The sequence below is a fragment of the Pectinophora gossypiella genome, chromosome 8, assembly GCF_024362695.1.
Source record: "Pectinophora gossypiella chromosome 8, ilPecGoss1.1, whole genome shotgun sequence".
NCBI classification, from domain to species: domain Eukaryota; kingdom Metazoa; phylum Arthropoda; class Insecta; order Lepidoptera; family Gelechiidae; genus Pectinophora; species Pectinophora gossypiella.
The window spans coordinates 14,478,408-14,505,178 of record NC_065411.1 but is presented as its reverse complement, the minus strand read 5'-3'; the positions used below and the strand labels follow the sequence as shown (position 1 = coordinate 14,505,178).

At 41.6% G+C, this 26,771-nt stretch overlaps 1 protein-coding gene across 3 annotated transcripts; it reads right to left on the bottom strand.

Annotated features, from left to right (window-relative positions):
* Window positions 1-98: 98 nt before the first annotated feature.
* On the bottom strand, window positions 99-26,458 carry LOC126369228 (cryptochrome-1). 3 transcript variants are annotated; one of them, XM_050013562.1, is made up of 14 exons: window positions 26,271-26,458; window positions 11,026-11,173; window positions 9,868-10,014; window positions 9,580-9,767; window positions 7,096-7,212; window positions 6,518-6,651; window positions 5,546-5,572; window positions 4,798-4,893; window positions 4,436-4,509; window positions 3,982-4,108; window positions 3,398-3,580; window positions 2,541-2,708; window positions 2,018-2,141; window positions 99-980 (listed from the first exon to the last, which is right to left on the bottom strand). In XM_050013562.1, the coding sequence occupies exons 2-14, from the start codon at window positions 11,153-11,155 to the stop codon at window positions 858-860; spliced, it is 1,638 nt and encodes a 545-aa protein (XP_049869519.1). In that variant the 5' UTR covers window positions 11,156-11,173; window positions 26,271-26,458; the 3' UTR covers window positions 99-857. The 3 variants fall into 3 exon arrangements, with proteins under 3 accessions (XP_049869519.1, XP_049869521.1, XP_049869522.1); XM_050013564.1 differs by lacking the exon at window positions 26,271-26,458 and adding an exon at window positions 17,340-17,617; XM_050013565.1 differs by lacking the exon at window positions 5,546-5,572.
* Between the last annotated feature and the right edge of the window lie 313 nt (window positions 26,459-26,771).

Below are 26,771 nucleotides of genomic sequence, written 5' to 3'. Positions count from 1 at the left end.
ATATAGGCTGTTTATGTATGTATCCGAGCAATGAAAAAATTATCACGTTGTTGTATTACAGCGCCATCTATTTTTTTTTTGAGGATTGTGCCCTGTAGAGTCCCTCATTTCAGCGCTTGTGGCTAAGAAATATTATTTCCGGACACACTCGAAGGACACGAAGCAATAAGAAATGACGCATAGTGACGTCATAAACCGGACTGTTCACACTTCGTACTTCGATCCTTTTCTGACACTCAGCGGGTCGACCGTCTCGTCGATTCCACCGTGTGCGCTTTATCTCGCTCTAGCAAATAACGGTTCCGAGTGTCAGAAAAGGATAAACGCGTTGGAAAGTGCGGTTCCGTGCTGCCAGATGTAGTCCAACCCTTTGCTAACTCTTTATTATTGCTTCTTAACACGTTCCGGGATACTAAAAGTCATTGACCTTTTATTTATAATAGATTAGATGACACTCTAGTTCAGTGTAGAAGAAGCTTGCAGTGTAAATTTTCTGTCCCGTAACGTGTTAAAATGCTAAGGTTTATAAGCGCGCGTTAACGCGACTATTTAAGCAGAGGTGCTAAGGAAACCCTTTAAGAGATTTTTTTTAAATGCTCGGTGAGGTGTGGGTACTTATTTCTTCTTGCGATGGATGTACCTCTGCCTACCCCAATTGGGATATAGCTGTGAGTTTATGTATGACTGTTGAAAATGGGCATAAGTCGAATAATGCTGTTACTATTATACTGGTTGATCAGGTTGGTAATCACACAGCCCACACGATAGTATCATACTAAAAAACAATTTTGCTCAAAAACAGCTCTTAAAACCCACCTTGTTTTATTCTACCCCGCTCCAAAAGTCCAGGGCAATGTTCAGGCCGTGGCTGCTGCAGGCTCCATCTGCGGGTCTTCGTGGAGCCACATGAACTGGCGGATCTCCTCTTCTGATGAAGGGCAGCAGTGGGGCGGCGCCTTGTGTAGGATCCCGCGCAACTCCTGTCGCGGGCATGCGGGCTTAGTATAGTTTGTTCAACAAACAGCGCGACATCAAACATAAAATAAAATGCTAAATTAGAAACAGAAGCCTGTATAAGATGATAGAAAATCCATCTCATTTTTCTTTTAAACAGATTTACGTATTTTTTACAAAAATAAAAAATATATTTATTTTTATTTTTATGAATAACATAACATAGAGTATGACGTGTGACCACGATTGTTAATTAAGCTATTTTGATCGTGAATTTCGAATATTAAATTACTAAAGTCAAGGCTGTATGGTCCTCAGATCTTGCCTGTTTTATATAAGGCGAATTTAAACAACAACAACTGTGTTTTCACGTTTTGGTAAAAAGTATCGAATCATTTAACCTACTATAATTAAAATAGGTAGAAACTTATTAGAATTATATTCTTAAATCATTATCATAAATCTATTTATACAGTCATGTACAGATTTTATTCAAATGTATACTTTGAATTGTTTATTCACATTTAATAAACAGTTTTCTTTACTAGCCACCGCGTAGGAGGAAGTGTATTATATTTACATCTCAGACGCAACGACAACGGGCGAAAAATGTCCGCAATCGTCAGTATCTTAAATATCAAGTTGAAGGTTAAAAATATTTTTATTAATTCATATTTGCTTATAATAAAATTTAGTATTAGTAAAGTCGTTTACCAAACCTTTCTAGACACAGTCTCACAACCGCCATCTAGAGGCATAATGTTCATTTCAGTTGCATGCACTGAAGTATCTTTATGTACTAGTCACATTCTTTAGTTGGTTAATTTGCACATTCTAGCTTCCACAGAATGTACTAGCGTACTTTATTTAGCTTACTTATTATTGAGAACTAGTGTTCTCCAAAACAACAAGTAGTAAATACTGCCATCTAGCGCAGCAAACGCGTTCTAACGCCACTAACGCCTCCTACACAAGTGACGATTTAAACTTTGTTCAGCGCCATCTATCGACCGCATGGCGTCACTAACTCAACTTTAAGCATCTGTGCCGTCAGTTGGCGTACCTTCATGGCGTTGCGGTTGCGCTGCGCAGCTTGCAGGTGGTTCACCAACGGGCCGGGGTAGTCCTTGCCGATGATACACCTGGCCCGCTCCTGCACCTCCAGCGGTGTCTTCCACGGCTCGTAGCTTGAAAATATTAGGCAATATTATATTATAATCTATTCGTATTTAAATGGATTGTAGCGGAAACAAGATATCGAAGCAAATGGAAATCAATAGCACACCCGGGACACTTCATACAAAAATCTCATTCTTACCGAGTACTGCCTTACCGTAAGAGCGAACGAGACAAACAGCGCACGGTTCTTCTTAGCATCTTACGGCCATTTAGACTAAAGTAAGACCCAGAGGAGATGAGGTAAATATAGCTCGGCATCCGATACAAATTGGTGCAGGGTGGAGAGTTTACGCAGTATTATTCTTAATTCTTTGTCCATAGTATCTGCTTACGCCAGTGGAAAATAGAGACTAGAGGCAGTGAACAGATCCACGAATATATCCGAAGCCAACTTGCGGTGAACTCACATGTATTCGACGGGTATATTTCTCAACTCCGGCACGTATCGTCGCACGTACTCTCCACTCGGGTCAAGTCTCTGCCCAAGGCGCACGGGACACGCGCACTCGCCCGAGTCCAACAGCGCCTCGAACGCGCTGCTCGATACCCACATCCAGTTGCCTGCGCATACCGACCTGGAAAGGAGAAGGGGTATTCGAAAGTAAATACTTGAAGCTACGGGATAATTGTCTCAAATACAAATGAGTTTCCTATTGGCACTTTTAGCCGTATACAAATGTCCAAAGCTTCATTTAAATGAAAATTCAATGAAGAATGAATGGAGGTGATTGAAGATTGAAGGTTTTCTGTAGGATTCATCCTGTAATGAGATTTTCCAAGTGACACTCACCGATCAGCTCCCAGAAGAATGTTATACAAACCCAAGCAAAATTAGTCCAATGTAATCTAGGTTCTAAAGTACCTACTAAACGAATATTTGATAAAATGTACACTGAAACTTTCCAACTGAGGCAATTATTTTGGCGTGGTGCTACCAAAGTAGGTTTACTGTAGCCACAAGTTAGAGTGAGGGATCGACTATAATGAGGTTGGAAGTTGTATTTGTGCGTCGCGCTGAGACAACTTCGTTAGCGCGTTTCAGGCCTCGATACGCGCCATCTATGTGATATGCGCGGAACTAGTAGGTCCGCCACATCTTCACCAGGGGACATCAAAAAAACAAGTGAAATCCTTTTACTGCAGAAACCATTGACTAATTAAAACACATAATAACGGGTTCTTACCGCGTTTAAATAGGCCATTGACTAATTAATGAATGCAACATGCTATATAGTCCCGAGATTGCTTGTTTTTAGTCACTCACCAGTCAGCGTCCAGCAGGTACTTGAGGAAGTGTTGCAGCCCATGTTCCCAGGATAACCAGAGGGTCCCGCGGGTGAGGAAGGAAGCCACAGTGTTCCTCACGGCGTGGTGCAACCAACCTTCCGCGCGTAACTGCCGCATCGCTGCGTCCACGAACGGGAAGCCTGTACGGCCTTCCATCCATCTGGAAATGACATATACATGAACCCCGAGAAGTATAAGTCTGTAAATAACGGCATGATCATGTTCTCTCTCTCTCTTATTTTTTTACTTAAAGCGAGATAGCAATATGAAAAAGATCTTTCTGAGACTCCAGGAGTAAAAGAGAAATTCGCTGTTTGTGTTGCTGGTGTCAACTGCCACCCCACGATTATGACTTTTTGGTGTTCTCTAACACTGGTTACAACACGCCTGAAGGTGCTCAGTTGGGCGCATCTTAGATTATTATTATATTTGAAATAATTAATCGACCCTAGAACATATCGACGACCATGCCGGCAGAGTTGGATTTCGTTTAAAGTCGACACGGCAAAATTTGATTTCTTTTTCGAATGTGACTATGACAAGTAAGCAAGAACCACATACCTCTGCAGCTCGTCTCCCTCAGGCTCCTTCCAGGGGATGTCGAGGCAGATGGGGTTGCCAGCCATCTGTCCGTAGTTGGGGTTGTTCACGCTCATTGTGTAGAAGTACTCGCGCCAGATCAGCTGACCTGATGACCACCACATGCGGGTTTCATAACAGGATTCTAACTGCTAGCATACTCTGAACACTTACCTAAATCTCATTCTTACCATGAGCTGACACGTAAGTGCGAGCGAGACAGGTAGTCAGCGCGCGCTCCCTGTTACTCCTTAGCAGCTTACGGCTATTTTAGACCCAGAGGGGGTGAGATCGATGCCCGATAGGAAACGGTGCGGGGCGGAGCGTTATCGTTCTAGAATGGGTTCACAAGTAACGCGAAGGGTTCAAAAGACGTGTTTTAAATGAAAAACTAAAATGCTATTATTATATTATAAACTAAGCATTTGAAACCCACCTGTAATGAAGTGAGTAGCAGACAAGCGACCCTGATGCACTTGGTGAAACAGATCCTGCACGGCCCAGTAGAACCTGGAATAAGGTGACAATAGAATTGTGTGAATTATGACGTCATACAAACACATGATAAAATGTCGGACTTATTATTATAGTTTTCTTGATTAAAATTCACAAATAAGTTAAATAGAAAAAAGAAAATGTTTTCCGTTGGTTTTAGATCTCTTTATTTAGTAATCAGAATTTAATAATTTATCTTGAACCTAATAAACGAACTAAGAGCACGGCGTCTTTTGTCGCATTTCTCATGGGTAAAACATAAGTCGGGGGAGGAACAAATATATAGAAGCGGGGTATGCTTACTTTCTAACAGAGAGGCATCCAAATCGCAGGGCTGGGCTCAGAGATATCGGCGGGCCAAGCAGATCTGGGTTGCCATGTGTTGGCAAATACGATCCCCTGCGAAAGAATTATAATAATATTGTTCCATGTTATCAACATTGGTCGAGCAGGCTCCATAGTCCCCCATAGCCCCAGTATCTCCACAACTCCCACACCCAATAGCCCAGTTCCCTTTGTTCCCATAATCTGCAATAGCCCTACACGAACCGGGGATTGTCTTTGGGTGCACTCCCATAGTGCATACAGGGATAATTGTCGGTTAGTGTCACACAACATTTAGATTAAATTGTCTTAACCCTTTCACGGACAGAGACCATGGGTCATCGATGGTTCATAATAGGTAGTATGACACCTTGGAATCGGAACGTCCGTAGACGTTCTGTTCTTGAAAGTGCTAAGGGGCCCCTACGTGTTGACTTCGGCTCCACGCACGCCTTCCAAAAGTCCGCGACTCTATAGGCCCGACATATGGAAACGATGTTACAAAAAAAAAATACAAAATTACATTTGCACATTTACTAGACTAATAACTACTCCAGCGGTTCCTAATTACAGCAACCCCCAGTGGTAAGTGAGGTTTCTTGATGGGTTACAGACGATGTCTCCAATATTTTAGTAATGAATGCGAACAGTGAAGGAATGGAGCAGCAAGGGAATCGAACAGCGATGGACTGGAACAACCTGCCCCACCTGGCACAAAGTCACTTACCAACACGTGAGATTCTCAAACGCGAACCTATAGTAAATAAAAAAAGCTTTAGGCTTTCATTTTGGAGCGTTACTTTCATTAAAAATAAAAAAAATTGAAAATCCTGGAATATCATATCGAACCACAAATTATTTAAATCACAACGACAAAATTTGATGAAAAAATCTCTGACTCTCTGTGATCAAACCGGCAGCCGGGACTTGCGTGTTAACTTACTCATCTTATACAGACCGTACCGTTAATCTTGTGTTAATTACATTAATATCTATTACATTACCTACCGCCCCCGCCGGAACCTCATCAAGTCTATGCATTTTTTTGCAAGCGTATGTGCTGCCATCTATCCAAAACATTCGAGCTTCGAGCGTGGTTTTACGCCACAGACTATGGGTCACCCGACGTCCTGCCCCGCGTGCCCTGATACCTGTACGCGGGAAGAACTTATGAATGCTGCCGAAAATATTGTCCAGGTGGCAAAATACTGGGCTGAAAAAATCAGAATGCCATCGAAACGACGCGAAAAGAAGAAGTATTAAGTATATTTCTTGGATTTATATTAGGGTTATTGGAGATGTCCTTAGAAAGGGTTTAGTACGATTGTGATCTACTCTGAACCAGCATACGTGTATGAAACTTGATGAATGTACAGGAAGCAAGAGAAATCCGCCAGGTTCGAAGCAGATGGAATTCCATAGTCTCTGTTTACTCTGGCGGGAAATAGGCGTGAGTTTATGTACTTATGTGGGGAATTAACCTACTAACTTCTTGCATGCTTGATTTTAGCGGATTATGTGATTCTTAGTAATATATAAAACCTAGACAAAACCATGAATCCTTAACGAATAAATAATGGATTTGGTTTTCATATTTTGGACAGACTTTTCCATCAAATTTTCTCTTTGTAAGTTTTTCCATAAGCACGGGTACGTGCAATAATAACAAACTAATTTATCAAAATGTTTGCGCTCTTACCTGCAGAAAGTCTCATGCTCTACAACTAATCTTTGGTTCATCTGCTTGAGAGCCGTGGACTCGCCGCCCACCCAGCGGATCATGCGGATGTCTTCGTTCTCCAAGAACACACCCAGGTCTTCTGGCTTTGGTGTCTGTCAAAAATGCCAAGAAAGTCTTTCATCATCTCCCTAGCGTTCAAATAAAAAATATATTTATTCAATAGGTAACATAGTCTTCTTCTTCTATCGTGTGGATTGTGAGGTGGATTACCAACCTCATCAACCCTGGTGTCAGGGTTACTATTGAGCCGCCAAAGGCCCCTGACATGGCTCATGTAACGGCTACATACTTACATCAGTAAGTAGTAACCGGGACCAACAGCTTAACGTGTCTTCCGAAGCACAGATCGTCTTACTTTTTGGACAATCAGGTGATCTACCTGTAATGTCCTAACCAGACTAGGGATCATAAAGATTTTTCTGATATGTCCCCGTCAGGATTCGAACCAGGGACCTCCGGATCGTGAGCCCAACGCACAACCATTGGACCAGGGAGGCCGGTTGAAAGAAGTCAATGATGTTAAATCTTCTACGTACCTTATCGTAGACAGTGAAATCTCGGTAGAAGCTCTCCGTCAGAGATCCAAACTGGATGCCGCTCAGGTCTACGTCGGGCACGGGACGTGGCGGATCACCGATAGTCGCCACCGTGTGCTGTGGAAAGGGCAAATATTATTACTAGACTGTACCAGTGGTTTACCTAACTATGTGGTCAGCGGTGAAGGAAAACATCGTGAGGGAACCCACATTCCCGAGAAATTCATTTTCGGAGGTATGTGACCTATTGGACTGGTTTTCCCTTCGTGGGTTGGAAGGTCATACAGGCAGTCGCTTCTGTAAAAAACCGGACCTGTCAAACCTTCAAGTTAGGTAAGCGGACCAGGTGAAAAACGGGATAATGCTAGGGAGATGATGGTGTCTACAGAAATCAGCACCAATGGGCCCATTTCCTGCAGACACCCCTTAATTTATTTTAAGGTTATACCCATCATTTACTTATCCGCCGAAAAGGAAAGCGACGGATGATTGACAACTGTTAATTTTAAAATGAATGAGTGAATGAATGGAACGAATAAAATAGGCATATCGCTGATATGCAACCCGTGTGCTGTCAGCTTAATATTGTGGGTAAAGTTATTGGCCAATACCTCTATAACATTTTAGGAGGGGGTTTCTGCATAAAATTGATGTGTTCCATACATTTTATGTCTGTCGATTACCGGTCCCTTTCTTTTTCAGCGGATAAGATAATGACGCTCCTCTGCTGAACTGGGAGTAAAGAAAAAACATAGAATGTGTTCTGCTGCCTCTCCTCCCGTGCATGTCGTAAAAGCCGACAAAGGGAAAGCGCCCTACCAAAAATGATGAATCTATAATATGGGTGATAGACTGATCCCCTATCACCACGTTCTTCATTATCCATCTTCAGACTATGTATCAAAAGTGGCTGCAAATAGTCTTCTGATTATTTGTGGCTCTGCCGACCCCTTCGGGGAACATGGGCGTGAGTTTATGTATGTAAGAAAATGACAGGTATAGCTTAAAATAAATTTAGATGGTGTGTATTGGAATCACCACCGATATTACGCTAGAAGCTCTTACAAATAGGTATAAAATTAACACATGATTCGCGAAGGTCAAGTGAATGGCGCGTTTATGTTTCTGCTTCCTTACAGATAAAGATGAATACTTTGTTTTTTTATTCGATACGACGAGAGACTTACCACAGCACAGCATTGATTATCATAATCAATTCAGTAAGCATAACGTAATACGCAGAAATGTAGACAGAGACTGTTTAGTTATCTAGAGTATTCAATTATGTAAAATTTAAAAACTTACAATACAATACAAATACACTTTATTGCACCAAAAAATAAAAAGAACAAATTACAAAAAGACTCTTAACTAAGTACATCAAACTTAGAAAGGTCCTTTCTCTATGTGATCTTAGTCATGTGTCGATTTAGAAATCACTTCCTGTGACGTCATTGCTACGTGCCGCACTTATTCACGTCACTAACTTAAGAGCCAAGCATTCTCTATGTTACTTTTTAGAGAAAAATGGGGCAGTGGTATCCCTCTTGCCTTCCGCCCCGCAGTACTCTGTCTGACGCGTTTGGGATGGCGCCCAGAGTAGTCTATTTCAAAGCCATACTAGTACTCCTGTCCTCAGCTGTGGCGGACTTATTAAAACACCAAAAAGCTTTCACCGCGCGCAGCACGGCTCCCGAATCATATCGACGGGTTCGACCAATAACGGCGGGTTCGTTCAATAGTTGTATAACGTGTCTCCATGTAGCATTCGATATAATAGGCCAGTTTCCAATTAGTCAAAGTCAAATCAGTTACTTTTTACAGAAACGTCAAAACACGAAATTACCATGGAATTTGTATGAAAAAGCACACTGTGGCGTCATAGAAAACCGTGATGAAATGTCCGACTTATTAGTACGTTTTTCTTTATTAAAATTCATAAGTTAAATAGAAAAAAGAAAATGTTTTCTTTAGTTTTAGATCTGTTTTTATTTAGTAATCAGAATTTCATAATTTATCTTGAACCTAGTACACGACCTAATTCGTGCCGCCCGTGCTGGGGACTACCTCTATAAGTGTAACCGTCACGGAACAAGAGACGATCGCTGTTGACGCCGAATGACTATTCCCATCTTGGAGTTTTCAAAACTAAAGTGGATAAGCATATTTATATTGTACGGGCGAAGCGCGTCCTCTTACCTCCGACCACGTCATCTTACCAACACAAGTACTATATATAGTCTTACCAACAACAGTAAGACTGTCATGGGGTATAAAATATCTATCTCCCTAGCTCTACATTAGTCATAAGTTAGTACATAAGACGAGCCTCGATATATCGCGGGCTCAATATACACACAGATATTAAACTAAACGTTTTAGTGAAAAACCCAAATTGCACTGTGGTCAAACGCGTACCTTTAGTATTAAAAGTTGAATTAAGCGATTTTATCTAGATCTAACTTATGGCTATGCTACACTCACAAGGAACATCTGGTACGTGAGCGGCGGGATGCCTCCATTGGCTCTGATGACGGTGTCCGGGGCCCACAGGGTGTGGGAGACGTGTTCCTGGCAGGCCACGCCTATCTCCTTGCACGTCCGCTTGACGCTGTCGTCGCGAGGACGCCACACCGGCTCGCAGTCCTGCTCGAAGGTCAGCTTGCGGATACCTGGATGAGTAAAGCAACAGTAGTCGGGGTTTCGGTGTTGGTTCGTTTTCAGATCACGTAATTACGCAAATCTACAGTAACTGAAGAAACGAAGACTTACCGAACTCCTCCCAAAGCCGACGGATGACCACATCAGGTTTCCCCTTCAGCATGATGAGTCTGCCGCCATACTTCCGGAACTGGCTGTCGAGGTCATCTAGTGCCTCCAGAAGGTACCGCATCCGGTTGTATCCGACTACCTTCGTGCCTGTTGTAAACACATTTATAATGTTGAATGTAGTCATCATCTTGCCCTTATCACATTTATCAAGAGTCCTTACACCAGAACTTGTAGTTTTATACTGAACTTACGCTAGTTCTGGTAGATTCGACGCCAAAAATCGATTGGTTGATTCGGACAGATGATCCCACGAATACATAAAAAGGAACAGTCAGACATAGCAACACAACATAGCATCACACTTGTAGACAGAGATGCATTATTCACTCCTCACCTTTTTTTTGACGTGACTTATTGTAGATTTGCCGCAGATGGCATTAACTACTTGGCCGGACAAATAGGGAGCGCTGAAGGCTCTCAACCGGTACAACGTTTAAGACAACAGGCCTGAGGGTGCCCAGTTGGACGCGAACCTCGGCTCAAGGCGTCGTCTGAGAGGAAAAATCTTTGAAAGAATTAATCAACCCTAGTGGGTCGATAGCGATAAGCGCTGATTGAGGGAAATCGTCGACCACGCCGGCGGGGTCGGTCCTGAAGTGTTCGGTGTCGCGAGCTGATTGGCTGCCTCTATGGCTAGAGTAATCGGGTCGTTGGGATCGTATATTACGTCCTTCGGACGCCGATACTTGTCAGTACCGTCCCTAAGCGGGATATATTCGGAAGCCACTCCTCACCATCTATGTTATTTCCCATGTAATAGGGCTCGAGCGTATTGCCATTTTCGGGCACCAACATAACCTTCGGATGTGCTTCAGACCTAGCCTTGTCCACAATTTACTTATTTTCTGCGTTTTACAACTATTGAGAATTAGCACGAAGGATCTGGCATTTGATACTGTTCGGTCTTCCAGCGCGGCTCAGAGCAAGTATGAATCAACACCTTCACTCACCAGCCATCTCCCCATTCAAGTAGCACAGTAGGGGGAAGAACGGCCCTGACTAGTCTTCCAGCGCGGCCGAGAGCGCTGGGTAGCCGTGCTGCTGCAGCCCAACATGCTGGCTGACGGTCCAACTGTTAATCACACTAGTCTCACTCACCAGCAGTCTCCCCATCAAAGATGAACAGCGGGAATAACGGCCCCGACTGGTTTTCCAGCGCGGCAAGCAGCGCTGGGTTGTCGTGCAACCGCAGCCCGTGTCGAAACCACAATACGCTACCGCCCATCATGCTGACTGAAGGTTGGAGCTGGGTAAAATAAAAACGGGTATAAGTAGGTCTTGCATGGTTAATACTGAAGGGGTTATACTGGTATACGTAAGCATAGATAGGCGAAAAACATAATTAGCGCAGGCCTGACGTGGCTTATGTATTACTAAGCTATTTATTTCACTAATTGTGTAACCGACACCAACGGCTTAATATGCGTTGCCACATAACTCGTAAGTGCGAGCGAGACATACAGTCCGCGCTCTCTCCCTTACTCCTTAGCGGTTTACAGACATTTTACCTAAGACTAAAGACCGAGAGGGGTCTAAAAACAATGCTAATTAAAAAGAGCTATTATACTGCAGACGAATTTTTAAATGATAAATTTTAATTTTAATACACACTTCACTTCCCTTCAACGTTGCTGTGCCCTATAGGGTCCATGTTTTAGTTCCTATGCCAATATAACACTTCATTGTACTGCATGGAATGCAAAAAATAATTAAGAATTGAGGGGTGAGGCAGGCGCCCGATACGAATTGATGCGGGGCGGAGAGTTGCCATTCTGCAGTATTTATTCTTTATTCTATCTTGTGACTCAAAAACATCTCTTTTAACTAGGGTTGCCATCTCTAAAATTTGGAAAACAGGACAAGACGCGTGAAAACCCCGGATTTTAGAGTCCGAAAGCCGGACATGTCAACAAGAGCTTTTAACCATACTCAATGTAATAAAAAACAGTTGAAAATGTGATAAATCACCTTTTTTATTCAATCATTATTTTAACAAAATTAAGACGTTAAGACGGGAAGCGATCACCGCATGGTAAGAGGCACATTGAATATCAATATCAAGCTAGAAAGATCGCGACTGATAAAATCCACGCTCCGACCGGCGCCAGCCCAAATCCAAAACCCCGAGCGCTTTCAGCTCGAGCTTCAAAACCGCTTCGAGTACCTTGAGAACTGCGCAGACGTGGACGATATAAACGACCTGATGGTGGATGCTGTCCGTACGGTAGGTTCTAAACACTTTAGAACCCGCCGTACCAAAACGCAGAAACTCTCCGCACACACACTCGAACTCATGGATAAGAGACACGAAATGAGGCTGCAGGACTCAGCGGATGTCTTACGTTATAGACAACTTAATAGACAGATCTCGAAGTCTTTGACGAGCGACCTTCGCCAATTTAATACTAAACGTATTAAAGAGGCTATAAAGCGGAACAAGGGCTCCAAGGTGTTCGCAAAAGATCTGTCTATTGGGCAAAGTCAACTAGCGAGACTGAAAACTGAGGACGGCAGAATCATTTCGTCGACTCCCGAAATCCTGAGGGAGATTGAGAGTTTCTATAGACAGCTATATTCCACGAAAACATCAGGCGAAAGCATGGCTCGAGACCCTCGAGCCAAGCTTACCCGACACTACACTGAAGATATCCCGGACGTCAGCCTGTACGAGATTAGGATGGCCCTCAAACAACTCAAAAACAACAAAGCGGCAGGAGATGACGGAATCACAGCAGAACTTCTGAGAGCGGGCGGAACGCCAATACTTAAAGTCCTCCAAAGGCTCTTCAATTCCGTCATATTTCAGGGCAAAACGCCGAGGGCATGGAGCGGAAGCGAGGTGATCTTGTTCTTCAAGAAAGGTGATAAAGCCCTACTGAAGAACTACAAACCTATCTCGCTTCTGAGCCATGTCTACAAGTTGTTTTCGAGGGTCATTACGAATCGTCTCGCTTGCAGGTTTGACGTCTTCCAGCCTCCCGAACAAGCCGGTTTCCGAAAAGGCTTTAGCACCATAGACCACATCCATACGCTGCGGCAGGTTATACAGAAGACCGAAGAGTATAATCTGCCACTTTGCTTGGCGTTTGTGGACTATGAGAAAGCCTTTGATTCGATCGAGACCTGGGCGGTGTTGCAGTCTCTTCAGAGGTGCCAAGTGGACCATAGGTACATCGAAGTGCTAAGGGACCTCTACCAAAATGCCACTATGTCAGTTCGAGTACAGAACCAGAGCTCTAATCCGATCCAACTGCAGCGAGGAGTGAGACAGGGAGATGTCATCTCTCCGAAACTGTTCACTGCTGCATTGGAGGATATTTTTAAGCTTCTGGACTGGAAAGGATTTGGCATCAACATCAACGGCGAGTACCTGACGCACCTTCGATTTGCCGATAATATAGTCCTAATGGCTGAGACCCTGGAAGACCTGAACACCATGCTCGAGCATCTCAGTAACGCATCCCAACGAGTGGGTCTTAGCATGAACATGGCAAAGACAAAAATTATGTCCAACGACCATGTCGCACCCACTCCAATTCAAGTTGGGAACGTTACACTCGAAGTTGTAGACCAGTACATTTACCTAGGACAAATAATCCAGTTAGGTAAGTCCAACTTCGAGAAAGAGATCTCTCGTCGAATCCAACTCGGATGGGCAGCGTTCGGGAAGCTGCGGAATATCTTCTCGTCCAAAATACCTCAGTGTCTCAAGACGAAAGTCTTTGACCAGTGCGTGTTGCCAGTGATGACCTACGGCAGTGAGACGTGGCCGCTTACTATGGGTCTCGTGAGGAGGCTCGGTGTCGCTCAGCGGGCAATGGAGAGAGCTATGCTCGGTATTTCCCTGCTCGATCGAATCAGAAATGACGAGATCCGCAGGAGAACTAAAGTCACCGACATAGCTCGAAGAATTGCAAAGCTGAAGTGGCAGTGGGCAGGACACATAGCGAGGAGAACCGATGGCCGATGGGGCGGAAACGTTCTGGAGTGGCGACCACGTGTCGGACGACGCTCAGTGGGTAGGCCCGCTACAAGGTGGACCGACGATCTGGTGAAGGTCGCGGGAAGCCGCTGGATGCGGGCAGCGCAGGACCGATCGTCGTGGAGATCCTTGGGGGAGGCCTATGCCCAGCAGTGGGCGTCATACGGCTGATGATGATGATTTTAACAAAACAGAATCATATTACAATTTGTTACAAATTGTTTATATAAATCAGCTTTTTTAAATCTTGAAATCAGAAAACAAAACCTTATTAAAATATATTAAACAAAAACATAATAAATATACTTGGTTGTGAATATACTTGGTTCGTCGGTTGATCGTGGTGTGCGTGCGAGCATAGTGCATGTCTCGCGGGCGGCCGAATTTTTTTATTTTTTATTTTTTTTTAAACCCGGTGTACAAACGAAACCTTCCCCGGACGCTCCCCGGATGCCCTCTAAACTAGGACAAATCCCGGACGGATTGCAACCCTACTTCTAACCTACCACTCGCCATCCCTCTCTAACACACGCTTGCCTTGGTCATTTGTGTTTCAATAGCTACATGAAACTAGGTTATAGAAAAAATATCTATACCTACCTATGGATAATTATTATTGCATTTTTCACTACATAATCAATTATCCGTGTCGTTGAGGTAATACTATATCTATACATAGTACTACATACATTCTGTGCATAGTCTTGATGTAGTAACAGCCGGGAGTATTAGTTCCAAGGTTTCAATTGCTCGACACGTGATAAATCCTACAATTCTACCTAGGTATATGTCTAGGTACAAACATGCACGTCGAGTGTACTAGTGATGCAATGGGTGGCTATTTTTGTTTTTTTTTAATTTAGTAGGTATTTACCAACATCTGTGGGCTAGTGGTTAGAGCGATGGACTCGCGATCTGGAGGTCCAGGTTCGTTTTCCGATGGTGACATTGTTAAAATCACTTTGTGAGACTGTCCTTTAGCTAGGAAGGACATTGCAGGCTGAATCGCCAGATTGTCCGAAAAAGTTAAGATGATACCATGTGTCGGAACTCGGAAGGCACGTTCAACCGTTGGGGCTATAACCCCAAGCGAGGTGGAGTATGCTCCATAGCCCCTCCGGTTGGTTGAGGGGAGGCTTGTGCCCAGCAGTGGGACTATATACCTACCTAACCTAGTATCGTAAGAAGTAGCACCAAGACCCCCACCTCTACTATAAACCGTAAGCAACCTCATCACTAATTTAAGCCAACGGCCTCGGTTGTCCAGTGGTTTGAGCGTTGGGCTCACGATCTGGAGGTCCCGGGTTCAAATCCCGGTAGGGACACATCACAAAAATCGCTTTGTGATCCCTAGTTTAGTTAGGAAATTACAGGCTGATCACCTGATTGTCCGAAAGTAAGATGATCCGTGCTTCGAAGGCACGTCAAGCTCTTGGTCCCGGTTACAACTTACTGATGTAAGTGAGTAGTCGTTACATAAGCCATGTCAGAGGCCTTTGGCGGCTCAATAGTAATCCGGACTTCAGGGTTGATGTGTTGGTAATCCACCTCACAACCCACACGATAGAAGAAGACGATAGAAGAAGTGGAATATTTCTCCAGGCCTCCGCGCTTCATTTTCAGGGCACGTCAGTTTAAATAGACACATATTTCTTTTCCTTAAGAAGAAAAAACGTCGACATTTCTCACAAATGTCTTGTTTAGTTATCAAGTTGCCAAGTTATTGAGTTGCATAATCGTCTATGTTTACGACGCTTGTGTTACGAGTGCGTAATAAATGTTATGTCATTCTAATCGACTTATCGTCCTAGTAATAGGTTAGATGGAAACCACTACCCTGTTTTTCTACACTGACAAGAGCGTGGCTCTTAAATAGTCTTCTTCTATCGTGTGGGTTGTGAGGTGGATTACCAACCCATCAAACCTGGTGTCAGTGTTACTATTGAGCCGCCAAAGGCCCCTGACATGGCTCATGTAACGACTACTTACTTACATCAGTAAGTAATACCCGGGACCAACGGCTTAACGTGCCTTCTGAAGCACGGACCATCTTACTTTTTAGCGGCTTCTCTCGTGTGGGTTGTGTGTGCAATCAATAACAATTGTCATCAAACCTGTAGGGCTATCATGTTTTTAAATTCTGACGATATAATTATGTCGTTTTGTCGATTAGTGCTAATATGTGAACCCAAATAAATCATGTCGTTCTGTCAAAATACCAACAAAATCACGTGGCACAAAACAAACAAAAAAAACATCGATCTTCTTATCATGTGGGTTGTGAGGTGGAATACCAACCTCATCAACCTGGTGTCAGGGTTATTATTGAGCCGCCAAAGGCTAACTTATCGATTTCGACAAAATTTATTAAATCGATCAATAATTTTATCACATTGCGCATGTTAGCTGCTGGTGTCAGGGTTAATATTACTACTCTCTTCCTATCGTGAAGGTTGTGAGGTGGTTTACCAACCTCATCAACCCTGGTGTCAGGGTTAATATTGAGCCGCCAAAGGTCCCTGACGAGGCTCATGTAACGACTACATACTTACATCAGTAAGTGGTAACCGGGACTAACGGCTTAACGTGCCTTCCTAAACACGAATCATTTTACTTTCGGTCACTCAATTACTACTTCTTAAGCCGCGGATCATGAGCTCAGCGCTCAACCACTGGACCACTCCCGTCTATGACGGATGACGGCCATGTTAGCAGATCCAAGAAGGACGTACTTAAAAGATATGTATTTAAAAAACACACAAAAGGGCTGGTATTTCAATAAACGAATAAATATTTGTCAATGGAATAGCCAAAATTATGCATGATAAAATTCAAATTTGGAACAGTTTATTCTATGAATAGACGCTATCTGACTATTGAGAAATCAGTTCAAATTTCACACGCTAATACAAGTAGAAAACAAAAGTGTTTTTGTGTCGTTTACAATGTACTTAATAATCACAAAATACATTTAAATCTTATCAAAAAAAAAAATTTCCTACGTCATTTTGTTTTTTCCTTTTAGTTCACTTTTTACGCAGTCGGTTTTTTATTTTATTTGGTAAACAATAACTAAACATGGCAATGGGTCTTATACATATAGGTACACAAAAGTGTGACATGTAATATTTCGAAGCCTTGGGCCAGTCGGATACGATTCTTCCCAGGGCAAATAATCTTTGTAGACAAAGCACCGTTGCAATACCTGTTACTAATCAAATATCGATATCAAGTTATCGTAATTCCTATAGTTACTAATAACTGCAGAACCCGTAGGCAGAACCTACTTACCTGTAAGGCAAATAAACTCTACTATTTCTAAAAAATTCTGGAACTTTCTCGCAAAACTCTCCAGAACTTTCTGGCAATAATGTTCTAAAACTACATTGCAATAATTAAACTAGGTACTTTATATAAGTCTATAACATACCTAATCGGCTGAAGTCTTGTTTATAATCGGAATCTAGTTTTAACTGGATATTTGCTTTCAAAACACAGACTGTATTTTCTCAAAGTAGAATGATGAGGAGGTACGAAAATTCCCGCGCGACACGTCACTGCTCTACGGTTCCCTAAGGACAACTGAATAACTGAATCGCAGGACCGAATCCTACTGCCAACTTATAATAATTCAAAATTTTCTAGAACGTTCCACGAGTTTCCAATATCGCACAATAGGCAGCCTTTGCAACTCACGTCGTCCAGTTAGAACTGATCCGCGGCTACTGACCGAAATCCTGCTGCGACTAAGCCGAGGTATATTACTCCGAAGGGGGCGGAAGGCCAACATTACTGGCACCATCATTTTCAGTAGTTGCCAACTGAAATTTTGTACAATTATAGCGTCGAACACAGATTTTGCGCGAACTGTCGATAACGATAATTTATGTATCGTTTACGTGTGACTGCATGTTCTTAATGCTGGTGCTTCGTTCACCAGCTTTCAGTGAGCAGTTCTTTAGCCCTATGCGATACCGGGAGCGTTGCGGCATAGAATAATACTACGTACAGAACGGAAACTCTCCGCTCCCCACCAGTGTCTGAGCTAGGTTTAACGTCCCCCCAACATAGTTTAGAATCGTGAAGGCAGCGCGCGGACCGTTGGTTTTATTTATTGTCAGTTTAGTTTATATGTTCGGATTTTGAAATTGGATCCTGATTCGAATATTTGATCTAAATGCCCGCGCTGGTCCGCCTAAGTATAAATATTTATTTTTATGGTGATTGTTCATCAATACATGCTAATAATTTGCAATAAAATTTAACCTAGGCCAAGATCTTAATGTAAAAATAATGAGAATTCAATTAATTAGTTCAGTGTTTTTTTTTTAAGTCAAGCGTAACGCCTATCTATTTAAGTATATTGTGAATTTGTGAACGTTCATTATTCAAAATTATGTGGTAAATAAATAAATTAACACTAACTATTATAAAAGCATCTTTCGTAAGTAGTACTACCTACCTAAGTAAGTAATGACGGTAAAAGGTATTGTAATTGGCAGCCCTCAGACGTCACACACACAGTTGCGCGTGTTGATAATGTCAATGTGTAGTGTCTGTGTAAAACGAGGTTGTTTGTATGAAATGTCCGGGGTATGGTTTCGGTGCGAGGACTATTCAAATATGATCGAATGCAACTGTTGTCAGACAGGCACTGTATAACTACGTTTGTACATGAAACAGAAATGAGTAATCCGACGGATAATAGGATTAGAGATTAGTAGATAGGTATGCGTATCTACCCAATTATAATAAATGGGATCTCAGTTTAGTGCTAATGAGTGTCAAGGTACCTAGGATTTGTTTTGTTATATTCCACGTTACGGTTTGCAGTTTTAGTGGTTATTTATTGTTCGATTCCCGATGGGGACATAGTCGAAATCACTTTGTGAGACTGTCCTTTGTTTGGCAAGGACATCGCAGGCTTGAATCACCTGATTGTCCGAAAAAGTAAGATGATTCCGTGCTTCGGAAGGCACGCTAAGCCGTTGGTCCCGGGTTACTAGCCCAAACACATCCACTAACCCGCAGTGGAGCAGCGTGGTGGAGTATGCTCCATACTCCAATTATTATTATTGTAATTTCCTTTAGTGTTTTTCATGTTATTTATAGTCTTATTCATTTTTTTTACTTTTTTTTTCATTCAATGTTTATTTTTGTTGTTTTAATTCGTATATTGTTTTCTCGTCATACAGCGGATTGGGCCATACTGTAATGTTGTATGTACCTTAATAAATAAATAAAAGATGGGATTCAAACCTGCGACCTTACAGTGAGCTGTGAGAGTCACGCTTTCTTCCAACAGATTAGACAATCGATAATTTAACGTCATCCTTATTCATCTCACCACATCCCTTCTAAGATGGATAGAGTTCATAAAATGTATTTCTGTACTTCATTAGAAATTTTTCAATTGTTCATATTGGCCTTTCAAAAACAGTTACAATAAAGCGACCGACGAAATGATGCCTGGGGAGGGCCAGGACAAAAGAAAACGTGGAAAATTTTTACTCAAAAAAAATATGTTTATTCATAAAAACATAACAAAGTTCGTTGACGAGACTTCCCAGTAAGTGACAATAGTACTTGTAGAAAAGCTTGTAGAATCGAAAAGATCAATTAAACGCACTTATAAACTGTACATAATTTACATAATGTTGTTGTGTAGTAATTTCGTGTTTTGACGTTTAGTAATTCCGGCCAAGTAGTTAATGCCATCTGCGGCAAATCTACAATAAGGCAATTCAAAAAAAATATTTTAGACATTTAGTAGAAAGTAACTAATTTGACAAGTTGGAAACTAGCCTGTTGTGTTCACACAGATGCCTTTAATCGTGGTATAAGAAGACAAGGTATGCTCAATCCTATGACAAGCCGCCATTCATTGATGACGTAAGTGTTACCATTAAATTGGTATTACAACATTCCAAGGACGTAAATCTTATTATTAAAAATTAAGTGAACTACTGACTAATGTATTTAATTACTATTAAATACTCGTGACATATATGAAAATCATCAAAACTGTACGTAAATCTTTTATTTAAAGTTCAAAATTTCCTTGCAAGGTAATTTAAAAACATTGGACGTAGGTAATTTATTTTTTACGAAATGGCAACGTAGGCTAACCTTGAAATGCTAGCTGTCACTTTTGAGCATAGCTGGTTTTCTTATACCATGCCTTTAATCAAGAATTGAATTGAATTGCGGACGTTAGTAATAACGTGGGAATAAGTCAGTTTTTTTATCCGGTAATCGGAACCGGGTGTGTGATTCGATTATTCGATTAACGGAAAGAGCCCGAGAATCGATTCGTAAAATTGATTGAGGAATCGGATATTCTACGTGAGCTAGTCCCGGCATTTGACGACCTCAATTCCATCCAATGCCTTGTATCGAGTTACTAACATTACGTAACTTTTCCACCGCACCCCACTACATACAAACTCCGCACTACACAGAATCGTTACATAAACATAATCTCACGACTACAGCCGTAACCACCCCAATAAAGATCTTTCCAGACTACGTTTCCCAAAAGAAATATAGATGGCGTTGTACAGCTTTAACGTGATAATTACCTATTTTCTCATTACTCGAGTAAATAATCGTTCCAAAATACGATGTAATGGCAGAAACGTACATAAAAATAATGGTTGCTTGATATTTGGCTTTACCCCCTCCGGTTGATTGAGGGGAGGCCTGTGCCCAGCAGTGGGACGTATATAGGCTGTTTATGTATGTATGTAATTGGCTTTTACGAATACCAGCTGACTAACTACATACTTGTGTACTAATAAATACTACTATGACGCGACGTAAACGGCCTCCAGTGGTTGAGCGTTGGGCTCAGGATGCGGAGGCCCCGGGTTCGAATCCCGGTGGGGACATATCACAAAAATCACTTTGTGATCCTTAATTTGGTTAGGACATTACAGGCTGATCACCTGATTGTCCGAAAGTAAGATGATCCGTACTTCGGAACGGCACGTTAAGCCGTTGGTCCCGGTAACTACTTACTGATGTATGTAGTCGTTACATGACCCATGTCAGGGGCCTTTGGCGGCTCAGTAATAATCCAGACACCAGGGTTGATGAGGTTGGTATTCCACCTCACAACCCACACGATAAGAAGATGACGTAGTAGTAGTCTAAATAGGTACCCACTCGTCACTGAGCCGTATCGCCGTCTATAATGGTCTAGCCAACTGTGTTACCTTAAGTGTTTTACTTATGTATAGAAAAAGAGTCAAACTTCACAAAGCGTTCAGTGAACATTTAATTTAATGGATTCAATACGAAATCGCAATAAGCCGGGTATGAGGTCGCTGTATAAATACTTTTTATATGCATTTTGCAATAATTTACGTAACGTGTTTATCCTTATTCTGCACATAAATATAAAAGCGATAACAAAACAATATTCACTTAGTAAACAAAGGATTATATGAACAAAATATTTAGCTCAATAAACAAATACCTGGAAATTCTCGCAATTTAATGTGAAAATTCTCGTAAGTTCTTTAAGTTAATGTAGCATTTTTTAAAGGTCAGTTATTCTTAAATGAAATTTGATGAAAGTATTGTGAGTTGGACGAAGTTTTATGTTGTTCCACTGTGCCTAGTCGTAACTGTTTGCAAACAATGTGCAATTCAAAGGAGACCGAAATAACTTCCAAATAGGATTCATAACAAGTCTGTTGAAATATACGTTATGTAATGGAGCTAAGGGGCAAGTCACAGGGACTGTAACCTGGTACCTGACAGAGAGCAGCAGTAACTGTCAGTACTATTCAGAGGCGGAGGACAGGAGTCCTAGTACCGCTTTGAAATAGATTACTCTGGGCGCCAATACACTCGCGTCAGACAGAGTACTGCGGGACGGAAGGCAATAGGGACCACTGCCCTATTTTTCCCTAAAAAAGTAGCGTGGAGAATGCTACACCGACAAGAGCGTGGCTCTTAAATTAGTGATGATGAATGATTTGAATTTTTTATTATCTTTTATTAGATGAAAAAAATCGAAGGATACGAGTACGTACAGCCTGCCACAGTCTGTGTTTCCGAAACATTGTTTCAAGACTAGTCTCTGCTTTTATCGTGTGTGTTATTGTTAAGCCGCCAAATGGCCCTGACGTAACTCAGCTAACGGCTACGTACTTACTTAAGGCTAGATGGATAAATTATCGAAAGGTGAGAAGCTTGACTTACAAGCTTGCTCCAAGCTCGTATTTGTGCGGGACGGAGAGTGTCCCTTCTATATGTACGGTCACGAGCATTGATATGTATACACTTTGGTACCATGTCACATTAGCTTTTTTGACAAATTGAACTGTAAGTCTCATTAAATGTCAAATATGTTAGTGCGACAGAGTCCTAAAGTGGGTACATTATATTGCTCATGACTGTACTTAGTCATCATCATCTAGCACCCATTTTCAACAGGGTCCGTGTACCTAACCTGACAGGTCCGATTTTTTACAGAAGCGACTGCCTGTCTGACCTTCCAACCCATCATCATCAGCCCATTAACGTCCCCACTGCTGGGGCACGGGCCTTCCCTATGGATGGGTAGGGAGATCGGGCCTTAAACCATCACGCGGGCCCAGTGCGGATTGATGGTTATTAACGACTGCTAATGCAGCCGGGACCAACGGCTTAACGTGCCTTCCGAAGCACGGAGGAGCTCGAAATGATAACTTTTTTTTTTGTGGTCACCCATCCAATGACCGGCCTTTGCGAAAGTTGCTTTACTTCAACAATCGCAGACCGAGCGCGTTAACCGCCGCGCCACCGAGCTCCTCCCGACCTTCCAACCCGTGAAGAGTAAACCAGTCCTATATACAGGGTATTAGTGACATCGTACTGAATACTGAGGGGGATGATTCAGACCATTTTCTTATTGGCGGGAACTTGTTATTAGCATTGTCTCATGCATATTTAGTTCATTTAAAGTATATTTAGTCTGTAAGTTCTCCAAACAATATAATATAAAAATAAAATGATTATGAGTTAATATCAAGTGGAATTTTCCGTCGCAAATCGCAATATTCATGGTTTTTTTTTATAGTTTATAGCGATGGATAATTACAACTTGATATTAACTCAGAATAATGAGCTGAATCATCCCTCTCAGTATTCGTTACAAGTAGCTGAACGGTTACGTATGGATGTTAGTGACACCGTGCCGAAAACTGAAAGGGATGAGTCAGACCGTGATTCTGAGTTAATATCAAGTGAAATTTTCCGTCATCGCCCTCGTATTACGTCCTATGCGTCGGTGTATCGGCGAGGGTTAGGGATATGGGACAATTGGAGCACCACCCTAGCACACGGTTTTGCCTCCCTTTTATTAAATAGGTTACTTATGTAACTCTCACCGGGGTTGGTAAGGCCGGTCATCGACCTTGCAACCCACACGAACTTATGTAACATGTTATGTAGTAGGAACGGTAAAATAAGTTTATGTCACCTTTTGTGTAATGTGTTTTAAATAAGGTACAAGTACAGTGGTTGAGCGATGGTCTCACGATCCGGAGGCCCTGGGTTCGAATCCCGGTGGGGACATATCACAAAAATCACTTTGTGATTCCTAATTTGGTTAGGACATTACATGCTGATCACCAGATTGTTCGACAGTAAGATGATCCGTGCTTCGGAAGGCACGTTAAGCTGTTGGTCCCGGTTACTACTTACTGATGTAAGTAAGTAGTCGTTACATGAGCCATGTCAGGGGCCTTTGGCGGATCAATAATTACCCTGACACCACGGTTGATGAGGTCGGTAATCTACCTCATAACCCACACGATAAGAAGAATTTGCAGGTAGTTTTCTAGGTCAAAGATAAATTATGAAATTCTGATTACTAGACACCAGACTACGTACAGCCATGTCCCTTAACCTGGTTCTGCCACCATCACGGGATTCTGATTACACAGAAAAAAAAGATGATTTGTAGAAGTTTGTCGCCAAATACGAGTGTCGGTCTGCCGTTCAAGTTAGAAGCATTCCGAAATCAGAATCATTTATTCAACGCAATTATCATGGAAAACCTGCGGAGATGAATGTGGAGGAAGCAAGAGAAGTGTGTCAGGATCGAAGCAAATGGAATTCCATAGTCTCTGCTTACCCCGGTAGGAAATATGCGTGCGTTTATGTACGTATGTATGTTTTTTGTAGATGCATAACAAGCATTTAGTTTAACTTGTGACTTTTTAACTTTATTAGCTCAACTGCTACCTTGGCAATACCAAGTCCGCCTTTTGTAGTCTATGTTTAATTTGCTGCAGTAGTTTTACGCGGATGAGACGTTCGTTATGTAAAAATTGACGATTCAAAGTGTAACTATGTTACCTACTGAATAAAGATATTTTTGAATTTGAATTGAATTTGTATTCCCGTGTCTTGTGTTCCTTCTGCGCAATAAAGTATTGTCTGTTGTGAGTAGTAGGGACGTGTTATGTAAGGGACTGATCAGGGGCGGCACTAGCAAAATATTTAGGTGGTGCGAGACCCCAAAGTGGCACCCCTCAGACCCTTAAAATACTTTTTTTCCTGTTTAAATCTTTTAAAAAGGTTGTTGCTGTATGAGTTTTATGTGGCCGCAATCTAACCCGATGAAGTTAGTTTGCGGCCAGTTTGGACCAGTCTTGGTTGATTTTAACGTCCCGTCCCCCCCTATTTCGGCGCTCAGTGCGGTCGCACCGCTCGCACCGCTCGCAACGCCCTAGGGACTGATTGGCGTGACCTATTTCCAATAACACAAGTGTAGAATACGTAATCAATGAGAATACCTACGACCTACCGACCCCTTTTATCTTAGGAATAGGAATACACATGCTATAATATAGTATCCCCGGAAGGGTAGGCCGAGGTGCATACTATACAGGTGTTAGTGACATCGTAACGAATACTGAGGGGGATGTTTCAGACCACGATTCTGCGATAATATCCAATTGAATTTTCCGACGCAAATTTCATGTTTTTTGTTTCCTAAATTATTTTCAATTATATACTTTTACGATGGAAAATTACACTTGATATTAACAAAGAATAATGACTCATCCCTCACAGTATTCGTTACGATGTTACTTACAAGTACGTACAGGTTCGCCTACGCTACGCTTAGCGGAAAGTAAAACCCAGAGCCTACGAATACGAATTGGTGCGTGGCGGTGAGTAGTCGTGCTATATGTAGTATTATTATAAGTATTATAATATTATTATTATTGTAGCATTATAATATTATTTTTTATTCTGACGTTATCAATTCACTAAATCGGAAAAACAAGTTACTTAAAAGAAAACTTGCACAGGGCCCTATGCTATAATTTTCTTTGCCCAATGAACTGCAAAGCTCTTAAGAAAAAGAAAAATAATGGCGGAAAAAGAAAGTGGTGTTGAAATAGTATTTTCAGAGCCAAAAAGTATAATTCATAATATGAAAACTGAAATGTTGAGTAGAGTGAAGATAAAAAGAGGAACTCATTTGGTTCTATTTGTCAAATGTAGTGAATTACTCTTTGCTATTTGTAGAATCGCAAGTAAACTGTAAACATGAACATGAATACTGAATACTATGGAAAGAAAAATAGTTTGAATGGCCCTATGTGGGAACCGGCCGCATCCGGTATTAAAAAATTAAGATTTGTAAAAAAAAAATACTTTTTAATTAATTAAGGGCAATCAGGCTTTTCGGCGGGAAACGGGAACGGGACAGTTGCTTTCTTCATTGAGTAATCTAAATAATTAATACGAAGTGGTGTTTTGTGGTTAATGATCGCATTAAGTTAGTCGGAAGACATTCGCGAGTGTTATTATATTGGAGTATTCAATAAACAAAGTGTATCTGCCTATTTTCGCTTCGTGCTGGGAAGCCGCTTCATAACTCAAAAGTTTATGCGGACTTTTGAGTTAATTCGTTTGGGGTTCGGAGTAGGAGTCTACTCCGAGGGTGGGGGCTTAGGTTTCATCATCATCACCTTTCATCATTTCATTAATCATCAAGAAAAAAAATACGTCAGACATGGCTGTATGGGCATAGTTCCCTTTGCCTTACCCTTCGGGGAAAACCAAAACAAAAAAAAAAAAAAATAAGGGCAATCATTACCATTTTTATTTCTGGAATTGGCCAGACTTGCAAAAGGTATTATACACTTATTTAAATATTTAACACGAACTTAGTACTTAAATGCAAATAAACTACTTTGCAAATAAATTAATAACATGGTTTTCAAACTCATTTCATGGTTTTTAATATCATTATTCTATAAATTTTGTTTGAACTCTGAGAATGTGGAAATTCTAGAAAATTAATTAGACTTAATTAGTACCCCTAAGAAATAAATATAATATGACTTACCTATTAGAAAATGAAAGTAACAAGATGTAAAGGCACCGAAAGTGAAATAAAATAATATAACTGTGGATTCTGAAGCATTATAGCATTGTTTTAGATTTATAAATGAAGTAAATAGCAGTTAATTGAGACATCTCAAATCAAAACAACGCAACACGAAACAGACCAAAACAGACACTTCGTTCTGTAAAATCAGCTGACCAAAGTGACAGTGACAGATGACAGCCCAGCAGCTGGGAGGGACTATTATGTGACCTCTATAAAACTCACACGTATCTCACCTACTGGCTTCGAGAAGTGTATTAGTTAGTGGAACATACATAAGTTCCATTTGTTTCTTCTCTAATCAACCGATAAAAAGTTCTTTTTTGACTATCTAAACATTCGCCGCGCGCGATCGATTTCTTGAAATATTTATGTTTGACAAAAAAGATTGATTAGTTGTGATTGATGGTGTAATGGCCCACCCTGGCCCAAAAGCCCTTTATCCAAACCAAATCATAC

Coding starts and splice junctions, on each gene's coding strand:
- LOC126369228 (XM_050013562.1), bottom strand. CDS start 11,155: ATGATGGGCGGTAGCGTATTGTGGTTTCGACACGGGCTGCGGTTGCAC. Junction 10,015..11,025: donor CTTTGATGGGGAGACTGCTG/GTGAGTGAGACT, acceptor TGTTTACAACAG/GCACGAAGGTAGTCGGATAC. Junction 4,894..5,545: donor TTTGAGAATCTCACGTGTTG/GTAAGTGACTTT, acceptor ATTCTTTCGCAG/GGGATCGTATTTGCCAACAC.